At 40.6% G+C, this 10,927-nt stretch overlaps 1 protein-coding gene across 2 annotated transcripts; it reads left to right on the top strand.

Moving 5' to 3' along the window:
• The first annotated feature begins 463 nt into the window (after nt 1-463).
• Nucleotides 464-6,948, top strand: LOC308648771 (sodium-dependent glucose transporter 1B-like). 2 transcript variants are annotated; one of them, XM_081293764.1, is made up of 4 exons: nt 464-818; nt 2,635-2,803; nt 3,853-3,969; nt 5,650-6,948. In XM_081293764.1, exons 2-4 carry the CDS (start codon nt 2,638-2,640, stop codon nt 6,888-6,890), a joined length of 1,524 nt encoding a protein of 507 aa, XP_081149890.1. In that variant the 5' UTR covers nt 464-818; nt 2,635-2,637; the 3' UTR covers nt 6,891-6,948. The 2 variants fall into 2 exon arrangements, with proteins under 2 accessions (XP_081149890.1, XP_081149889.1); XM_081293763.1 differs by lacking the exon at nt 3,853-3,969.
• Nucleotides 6,949-10,927: the final 3,979 nt, after the last annotated feature.

A 10,927-nucleotide genomic window follows, 5' to 3' on the forward strand; every position in this document is an offset into this window, starting at 1 on the left:
AAATCTATTTACTTATTTTAGTTTTGAGACAAGATCTCACTATTTCGCTAAGTTGCTGAGGCTAGCCTTGAATTTGCGATCTTCCTGCCTCGCCCTCCTGCGTGGCTAGGATTACAGGCATGCACCACCGCGCTTGGCAGTTTCCCAATTTTTCCTAGGAGATCCGGGTAGCTGGATCGAGGTTCCACCTTGTAGTTCTTGGCCCACAGTTGTCAGCAATCCCGCCACTTTGTACCTTGTTCCTTAATGGCATTTTATCTCGGGATTTCTCTTCAGAGGCTGCAGCTTCAGTTTGCTCCGCCACGGGGCGCCAGTCCCCTGGCGTCAGGAAGTTCAACTAAGTGTGATGCGATGCCTGCGAGAGATCCGGTCTCCTAGGCAACCAGATTAACTTCCGGTTTGAGGCGCGGTTCTGGTTGGCTGGAGGCTTCATTTCCGCCAAGTGACCCGGGCGAGCGCACCGTGTTCTGGAGGTCAAATGCCCGCTGCGTGCCAACATCTGCACGTCCCAGGCTTCTCTCCGGGTGGGCGGAGAGAAGGCGGCACCTTGGGAGACATTCTGGCCGCGAGGGGCGGGACCGTGGCTCACCTCCGAATCCCTGAGGCTCACCTCAGCAAGACCATTTGGAGCCTCCAAGCTGGAGCTGGAACTAGAGTTCCGTGCTACCGGGGCCGCGGCTGCCGGGCAGCGGCTCCTACGGGCCGACGTCTGGGCGAATGAACCGGAGACGGTGGCGGTCTCCCGGCCCGGCAGCCGGACCCGGGCCGTGCTGCGCTGGTTCACCACCGCGATCCTGTGTGCGGCCTTCCTGGGGCTGGTGAGAGCTGGGGGAGCTATCCTCCCTGGCCGGGCGCGAGCAGGCGCCCTGCGGAGCAAAGCGGTTGGAGACTTGGCTTCTCCCCTTACGCTGTGTGACCTTGAACACCTTAGTTATTCTGCTTCGGCCTCAGTTTAGTCATCTGGAAAACGGGCACCATTCATTCCAACAGTGGTGGTAGGGTTATTGTCAAGTGTGAAACTGTTTTTCCTAATGTGTTTAACAACTGCAGCAAATTTTCTTACCTCTCGTCGGTGCAGAGGTTGCCCAGATCTTTAGCTGCCCTTCGCACCCCACTCATTCAATCCTCAAATTATTACACAGAAAAGCTGATTTTCTAGGATATCCTTTTTCTAGTGTCCTGATCAGATTAAGCCAACCGCTGAATTTTGCAGATAGGGAAATAATTCTGCAAAGAGAGGAATTATTATTATAATTATAATATTATAATATATTATTATTATAATTATTATTCCATGTCACACAGCCAGATAAGGCGGAGAGCTAGTAACGTCTTACTTCACTCACAGTCCTATTTATATCAAGCGTTCAGATGCTTAAATGTTTTTTCTTGGAGCAAAGCGCAAGGCTAGATGCAGTTTTGCCAACCCCCTTTTGCCAAACTTGATAGTTTCGGAAGCTGGAGAGTTGTTCTTGTTAACACATTGTCCTTTGAGGAGAGTCACTTCTGGTCACTTAGCATATCAGAGAGTCTGACCACAAAATTCTTAGAATATTTTGATGGAGAAGGGGAGGAGAAAGAAATCACTGTGTATTGTTGGTGAGCCCTCACTGTGTGCCGGGTTTTATAAGTCCTTTGAAGACATGAAGTAATTCCATTAGAACCATTGCTCAGGCTTCTTTCCTTATACCTGGTGCTTGCTGTGGGCCTGTGCATATCCAAGTCCTTAGTCTTGGAGTAGTCCTGCTTGGATAAGGGGTACACGCTGCATATACAGCAGAAAAGTGCAAATAGAATCAGTTATTCTTGAAATGTAGATAAATTAGAAAAAGTTTTTTCTTTTTTTTTCTTTGAGATGGGTTTCACTATTTTGCCCCAGGGCGACCCTGAAATGTGATCTTGATACCTTAGCTGCCCTGTAAGTGGGATTACGCCCACTCCACACACACCCGCAGGCTCAAAAACTTGAAAAAGTGTCTAGTGACAATTACTCTGACAACCTACTATAATTCTTAGTTCTGGTTAACACATGGTCCAAGGACATTTTATTGTTAAACTCGTCCTGTACACATGTATGTGATATCTTCTAAGAAAGTCTTAACTGTATTCCTGATGGCTTTGGGTTTTCTTTGAAGGAAAATATGTTAGAAACATTCAAAGTGTTTATCTCCTGCACACTTTGCACATAGGTAGTTCAGAGGATGCCATAAATATTGCTGTTTTGACATTAAAAAACAGGAATATATTTTGATGTGTTGATAATTTAAATTTTTAGCAACTAAATTCTTATGTAGTATATGAAATAACAGCATGTTGAGAATAGTTTTGTAACTATCTTATTAACTATTGATGCCGAATAGTTTTTTTAAAAAACTAAACAGAATTGCCTCAAAGAGCCCAAAGAAATGAATAATTTATTTAAAAAAATTGAGAATTGGAATAGAAGAAAACCCATGGATCTATAGCTATAATAGTATTGTTCATTTTTCTTGACTATGGGGCTTAAAGTATTCTCCATTACATTGTAATAGCCTTCACACACACACACACACACAAACTACCACTTAGACATTGTTTTAATGATTATAAGTTTTAAAAAACACTTTTGTAATTTTTTATATTTTTATATTATAGGGAATGAGTATTGCTATACTGGGACCCACATTTCAAGATTTGGCAAGGAATGTAAACAGAAACATCAGCAGTCTTTCTCTCATTTTTGTGGGCCGTGCCTCTGGATATTTGTGTGGCTCTATGATTGGTGGAGTTCTTTTTGATTGTATGAATCATTTTTTACTTTTGGGTAAGTAAACACTGTTTTGCACTCCTGTGTTGCTGTCAAGGATTTTAGGTCATTATTTTAAACGTGAAAAATAGTAGCTGCAGAATGGTTGATAGCTGAATGGGTGGTGTTTGTGACTTCTCCACAGAAACTGGGTTTCCATGTTTTCTGCTCTGATATTGACAGAGGAAACCTGTGTTGGATCCTCTGGAAACAGATCAACCCAATGGTGTGTGTGTTAGCAATTCTTGGACTTCCCGACTTTCACAGTAATTTAGGTACCACTTAGGGTCATGCATTGGTTGTTCAAAAGGCTGTCTCTGCTCATGAGGGTGTAAGGGCAGATTTCCTAGGACTATGGACCTCAGAATGAATGCTCCTGGAATTTGCCCAGGCTCTATGGACTCTGGATTGAAAGTGAAGGAGGGGAGGGGATGGTAAGTGAACTGAGGTAGGCTATACTTTTGTCCCTACCACCCCACGTCAGTGATGGCATGCTCTACCTTGCCTTGGAAATAGATGGCAAAGTTTTGACATCTTTTTTTTTTTTGATAAAGTAATGTGTTTAAATAAAATTTTAGATATAATGTGATAAAACTTCTTTGAAAGCAAGGAGAATAATTTATTGCTGATGAATAAAGAATTCCCTTTTTTTGCAATGAGATTTGAAAGAATATATTTCTTATGTTTCCTATTTCCTAGTTTGTTTATTAAGGTTTTGTTACAAAATGCTGTACTTTCTGCATTTTGTTTTTGCTTTTATAAACTGTTATTTGTTATCCAGATATATCTTTGGGTTCTTAAGTGTGAAATATGAAAATAAATAATTTTGTCCTGTCTCTCTTGCTGTAAAATCTTTTTTTGTTTTGGTATAATTTTTAGTTTGATTATTAACAGTACGTAAATTGTAACCATGTCATAGTAATTTATATTTTATCACCCATAAAGTTTATAAAATATTTAAATAGCAAAACCACTTGTAGTAGCAGCTGGTAACACTCATCTACTTACTATTACCAAACTTAAATTGACGTTACTTTTTATAATTGACTTTTAACTTTTCTTCTCAGGGGTTTCACTGTTGGCTACCACAGTTGGTCTTTTTGTTATTCCTTTTTGCAAGGCAGCAGTGTTACTGATTTTCATGATATCTGTCATTGGCATTTCAATGGGCATTCTGGATACAGGTTAGTGAGCCCTTAAGTGTCATCTATGGGAGTGGGGACTTTCTACTAGAAAAGTAGATCAAATGGTATTAAACTGTCACTTGCAGTGCTCTGGAAATGACATGGACTGTACTGCATGTTGTGGCACATGCCTGTAATCCCAGAGACTTAGGTGGCTGAAGCAGGAGGATCACAAGTTCAAGGCCAGCCTCAGCAACTGACTGAGACCCTTTCTCAAAATTAAAAATAAAAAGGACTGGGAATGTAGCTCAGCGGTAAAGTGTCCCTGGGTTCAGTATCTAATACTAGGAAAGAAAAAAAATAAAGACATGAACTTACTGAGTGGGTCATGGGTTCACTTCATCAGATCCCCTCTTCCAGCAGCTACTGTTCTCGCCAGTTAGGGCACAGATTTTTGAGCAGCCAACTATGAATTTAACTTAAAGGATTTTGTTCTGTTGGAGATACTGATTACTGTATCCAAACAGGGAAGGAGCCTCTCCTGGGCTAATACTGTGCAGGTGAGCAGATTTTATATTGGGAGAGAATTTTAACATTGTAGTTTAAGAGGAATTAATGGTTTAATAGGATAAAACAAGTGTGGAACCATTATTTGGCTGATGAAGTATAGAAGCAGCCTTCAATTTAAAATGCACATTGGTTTTTGAGTTAAGAGAAACCCATGCTGTGTACTAGTTTGCTTGTTTTTCTTCTCTCTCTCTCAAAAGTTCCTGTTCTCCCATAGTAGAGCTTCTCTGTGGGTCATAATGTCCTTGAAAGTCTGCTAAGTAACATGTGATATGTGTTTACCACAAGATCCAGCTTTCTGGGCTGGGGATGTGGCTCAAGCGGTAGCGCGCTTGCCTGGCATGCGTGCGGCCCAGGTTCGATCCTCAGCACCACATACCAACAAAGATGTTGTGTCCGCTGAAAACTAAAAAATAAATATTAAAAAAAAAATTTTTGAAAAAAAAAAAAGATCCAGCTTTCTATGCCTCCCTTCCCTACTCTAAGGTTATTTATAAATTGGAGAAATGTTTTATACTTCTGGCTTAGTTTGCTTGCAAATTACAGGGTGGATTTATATGTCTGTCTGAAACTGTCTGATTGAAAAAAAGAGAGCCAAAGACTAATGCTTCTGGCCTTTCACCCTGCAGGTGTTCAGATGGTATATGAATAGATGCTAAAAGGTGTTCTCATTTCCTATAACAGGCACACCAGAGACTTGGTGTATTCAGGTTCCTGAATGTGTGTTTTGCATCTGTTTCATTAATAAATAAATGAAATTCCTCAAGTCCAGAAAGCTTTGGTAATTGGCCACTCTCTGGTGGTAAAATTTTTCCAAATAAATATATAAATTTAAATTAGTTACAAATAAGTAGATGTATGAATGTACTCCCCAGTATAATGTTGGCCCTCTAAGTAGCCTTTGCTAATATGCCTGACTCTGGGTAGCAGTGATTTACCAGTTTGTAGAATTCCATATATGCAGTTGAGAGGTTATAAGTCATAGCTCTCTGGTGGGAGTAGGTTAGAGTTCCTTAGAGAATTGACTCAAGCACAATATTTGATAACTTTGTTAAAATGTTTGTGCCATGTAATACAGATTTATCCTCTTTCTGACAGTAAAGACCTATTTTTTTTTTTTAAACCAGATAACTTGTGCTTAACATAATCGATTTCTCCATCCTTCATTGGCAGGTGGTAACGTCCTCATCTTGGCTATTTGGGGGAATGAAGGAGCCCCACACATGCAGGCCTTACACTTCAGTTTTGCCTTGGGTGCCTTTCTGGCTCCAATTCTGGCTAAACTGGCACTGGGTACCTCAGTGTCTGCTGAAAACCACACAGAGCCTGCCTTTCAGCCTCCAGCCACCAATGGGTCATCTGAAGCTGACTCAGCCCTTCTGTTTGGATTGCCTGATGACATGAATCTACTCTGGGCTTATGCTTTTATCGGCACTTACATTTTCATAGTGTCTCTCTTTCTGTTTGCTTTGTTTTTCAAGAAAAGCTCAGGGCAGGAAAAAGCAAAAGCATCTGCTCAGGCATATCGAAGAGCTGAATATCATAAGACCCTTCTCTGCCTCCTTTTCGTGTTCTTCTTTTTTTATGTTGGAGCAGAGGTAACATATGGCTCTTATGTTTTCTCCTTTGCCACCACCCATTCTGGTATGGAAGAACGCGAAGCAGCTGGGTTGAACTCCATCTTCTGGGGGACCTTTGCAGCCTGCAGGGGCCTGGCGATCTTCTTTGCTGCATGTCTACAGCCGGGCACCATGATTGTGTTGAGCAACATTGGCAGCCTGGCTTCATCTTTATTTCTGGTGTTATTTGACAAGAGTCCACTCTGTCTCTGGATTGCCACTTCGGTGTATGGGGCCTCAATGGCAGCCACATTTCCCAGTGGTGTTTCCTGGATTGAGCAGTACACGACCATAAGTGGGAAATCAGCAGCCTTTTTTGTAGTTGGTGCAGCCCTGGGAGAAATGGCTATTCCTGCAGTAATTGGAATTGTTCAGGGACAATACCCAGATTTGCCCATAGTTCTGTACACCTGTTTGGGATCAGCAATATTCACTGCTGTTATATTTCCTGTGATGTATAAATTAGCCACCTTGCCTCTGGATTGCCAGCGAAAAGCTAACAGAAAGAGTGAGGACCAAAAGTCTTTGCTTTCCAACTCTGAACTAAATGACTATGGGGAGGAGAATGAAGGGGAGGACGCAGAAAAATGGAATGAAATGGATTTTGAAGTAGTAGAAATGAATGATACAATGGGACCTATTGTCATAGAACGTTCTGGAAATATTTTGATGGAGCCCACAGCTGATGTCTCCACCCAGTTCCTATCAAGTACATTAATATTTAAATCTTCCCCAGTTAATACTGGTGATTCCCCTGTGAAACACCTTGCCAGAAGTGTGGAAAAAAGGGACTAACATTTAGAGAAGATGAATTATTTACTGACTGCCGTGAATAAATGCCACTTTTAAAGAGGGCAGAGCAGCATTACCAGATTTCAGCATGCTTTGGGGATCAAAGTTTCAAAGCCCACTTATAGCAAATGCTGAAGATTTGAAATGTTCTAATTCCCAGTGTTTCCCACAAAGTATCAATTGTGTGGTTCAGTAGGACCTTGTTTTGAGACTATTGTGTATCATAGGCTGATTAGGTAATATTTTCTTGTGTCTACCTTTCAGAGCACACAAACCCCTTTTTTTTTCCTTCTTGAGAAGTTGGGTAGTGTTCGACTAGAACAAAATCCGTTATGTGTGGGATGGATATTCCATTCAAGTATCAGGCATGTTCTGCCAAAGATGTTGGGCAGAGAAATTTCATGATTATCTCTGGAAACAAATAGTTGTTTTATTAATTGCTTTACCTTATCTTTATTGTTGGACCAAAGATTGTTAAAGACTCATTTGATATTTGATTTCTACGCAGAGAACACAAAGCCAGGCTCAAGAGACCTGGGTTCAAGACAGGAGTCTGGCTTAGGGATCTCAGTATAGGTCTTGTTTATGTTATCACTTGATCTGTGACTCCAGAAATGGAAGTGAGATGAGATCCAAATTGAGAAACTCCTAGGTTTTAAAGTTTGTGTAGGATGACAGCTAGCACATTCTTCATTTCAAATGCGAATTGAAACAAAAATGGTAAATGGCTTTAAGTATGAGCTATTGTGTATGAATTCATTCCAATTTCATACACTCTATATTAAATATCTTCTTTGGAAAATATTCTAAAGAGCACTTTTTTTTTTTTTTTTTTGGTACTGAAATTGAACCCAGTAGTGCTTTACCACTGAGCTATACCTGCAAACCGCACCCCTCCCCATCTTTTAAAAAATTTTGTGATAGAGTCCAAGTTGCTGAGGCTGGCTTAGAACTTGGTGATCTCCTGCATCAGCTTCTCCATTGACTGGCATTATAAGTGTGCACCATCGCACCAGGCAGGGATACATTTTTAATGCTGCATCTCATTGATCTTAAGATATAACTTTTCCCCATAATTTAATGTCTTTTAAACTGCATATACTTATAATCAATGATCTTTTAATATTATGAGAAATCTTGTTTGACTTTTTTTACTACATGCATATATAAAATAACATCATATTTTACGATCAGTGTCTTAGGTTCAGTGATATGCAGTAAATATAATTATGGAAATTATATTTGCAGATATTTTTTAAAGAAAACTTATTTTTATATGCTAATTTAATCTCTAGTGATGTGTAAATAGGATTTGGAGATACTATATTCTGATATTAGAAGCTGTTTGAATTATTACATTAGTAGTAGAGGCATAGATGGGTCTTTTGAGGCCCCTGACCTACCTCAATAACAGAGGCTGGGTCTAGGTCTTCCTGTTTCAAGGCTTTGACCCTCACTGGATTTGGGTGATAATCCCAGTATCAGTACTGTGAACCAGACTAGAAGTTCAGTTTACAAGGAGGCACAGCCTTTTCCAGGGTTTGGAATTCTTATGTCACCCACCCATCCTCTTCCTTGAGTTTGAAATACCTGGGAAACCAAAGTGAAGATGAGAAGATGGAGGGCTGGAGATGTAGCTCAGTGTTAGAGCGCTTGCCTAGCAGGCTAAAGGCCTCTGTTCAATCCCCTATACTGGGATTGGGGGGTGTCAGACAGCAGGTGGCTTACTGGTCCAGGCATCAAGGATGAGGAAGGGAATTTATGAGTATGGCCAAACTGGTGTGTCTATCCTTCAATAAATGATAAGAATCAATAAGAGTTTTTGTATACTTTTCCCTAAGTTTTATGCTGAGTGACCTCAAATTTCTACCAGAATGCTTTCTCTTATCTAATGTCTATAAATTTGTTTTTGAGAAACAGTTGCTTTGGTTTGTCTTAAGTGAAATGCAGTACCTTTCTTAACCAGTTCGTTCACCTTATAGCTTTCATTCATGTTGAGAACAAAACAACTTTGGAGAGGGCTGCTGGAGAAATTGATGGTAAAATGCCTGTTGTTTTATTTTTAATACAGTACTTCTCCCCTGATTAGTGTTGGAAATCACTTATGTTCCACACTCTCTCTTCTCTTCCTCAGGCTGCTGGGCCTTAGGCAGTAGCAGTTGTTTGGCTGATGAGAGGCTCATTACTATAGGGATTTTCCCCTCAGCTTCTACTTTTAGAGGGTAGGAGATGAGGCCATGGGAGAGATGCATGGTAATGAGAACATGGCATACATTTTGGAAATCCATATAGATAAATCACTAAGATTCCACAAACCAAAATGTGGATGTTCATAAGACCACTGGCATTATAAAATTTTGAAAATGTGTTTCCATATTGAAAGGAATCAACTTAGCACAGTTCTAAGCATTAGCATTCATTTGAATGATCAGTTCTTAGGTGAAACAAAATCATCTTAGGAATAATATCTTGGATCTCACACTTCTTGCAGGAGGGTGTTGCAACACTTGTCCTTTTTGTTGTTGTTTTGTTTTTTGTGGTGGTGCTGGACATTAAACCACAGTCTTGTGCATATACTCCCCTGTTGGCTTTGAAGAGGCTGCCATGTTGTGGGAGGATCTATGAGAGGGCCACATAGCAAGGAACTGTGGGAGTCTTGAAGGACCTAAGAATGGTGACCAGCTGACTGTGAGCAGGAAACAGGAAACCCAGTCAACAAGCTAGTAACTAAATACTGAAAGCAACCCCATGCCTTGAAGGAGGACTGAACCTCCAACGAAGAAGAAAATGCTACCCAACAGGGATATGGGTCTCAGCCCTGTTAAGACCCATAGCAGAGGAAAGTTAAGTCATGTCTACATGGTTCTCAGTTCTCAGCCATTTCCCTGATCCCTTGCAGAAAACTCTTCCCTTAGAAGGAGAGCATCCTGGTCTGATCCTAAAGCCCTTTGGTCCTTTGCCTTCTTGAAGAATAAGCCAGAGAATCATTTCAGAAGAAAAGTTGTTTACCTGCAACAAGAGCAAGAGAGCGCCTCACTTGCCAAGTAAAAAACACAATATTTGAGGGAAAAGTTTAAAACTGCCAAGAATTCTGAGTCTGCCTAAGTCTATTCGTGGCAGAAAAATAGCAAATGCTTCATTGTTATCATGTTTACAAACATCACAACAAATCTGATGTAGTACAGCTAAAACCGTGGGCAAAGTAGCTTTTGCTGGAGATTCCAGTTTTTTAAAAAAATATTTTTTAGTTGTAGGTGGACACAATAACCTTTATTTTATTTTTACATGGGTGCCAAGGATCAAACCCAGTGCCTCATGTGTGCTAGGCGAACACTCTACCGCTGAGACACAAACCCAGCCCAAGATTCCAGTTTTATGGGAAACATTCAAGATTTTATGTTTTTATTAAAACTAACTAGATGACCCTACCATTTTTAAAAAATAGTTTTTTAGTCATATATGGGCACAATATTTTTATTTTGTTTGTTTATTTTTATGTGGTGCTGAGGATGGAGCCCAGGATCTCACATGTGAGAGGCGAGTGCTCTACTGATGAGCCACAACCCCAGCCCCGGACCCTATCATTTTTGTTTTATCTCAAGATGGAATGTGATTTACCCCTGTGAGATGGGAAATGTTTAGTGATGTTTTGCTTCTGTAGCTCTCCTGAATTTATAAACTCTAGGAAGAAAAATATGACCTGAAGAAAAAAACACGATTGCAGAATGTATTCTTGTTCCTAATCCAAGTGATAAATCTTTGCTCCAGTGGTTTTTAGTCCTGGCTATTGTAAGAATCACCTGGCGTTGTATCAGAACTGCCAATGCCCAGCACATTTACTTAAATTCCAATTTAATTGGTCTGCAATGGAGCCTGAGTTCTGATATTTTGAAAGTTCCCTGGTAAGTGTAATACTCAGCCAAGGCTGAGAACCTCTGCCTTTGACAATGCAGGTGGACCTAGTGGTCAAGTTCTGACCTCACCACTCACTGCCAGAGGCCCCATGGGGCCAAAAATGGGACTGCCAGCCAGAGGGATTT

Source organism: Spermophilus citellus (assembly GCF_964194105.1).
Source record: "Spermophilus citellus genome assembly, chromosome: 5".
NCBI classification, from domain to species: domain Eukaryota; kingdom Metazoa; phylum Chordata; class Mammalia; order Rodentia; family Sciuridae; genus Spermophilus; species Spermophilus citellus.

What these genes read in the sequence shown, in the direction of transcription:
- LOC308648771 (XM_081293764.1), top strand. Translation starts at nt 2,638, where the DNA reads ATGAGTATTGCTATACTGGGACCCACATTTCAAGATTTGGCAAGGAAT. An exon ending in GAATCATTTTTTACTTTTGG is followed by an intron (nt 2,804 to 3,852) that starts GTAAGTAAACAC and finishes TTTTCTTCTCAG; the next exon opens with GGGTTTCACTGTTGGCTACC. An exon ending in AATGGGCATTCTGGATACAG is followed by an intron (nt 3,970 to 5,649) that starts GTTAGTGAGCCC and finishes CTTCATTGGCAG; the next exon opens with GTGGTAACGTCCTCATCTTG.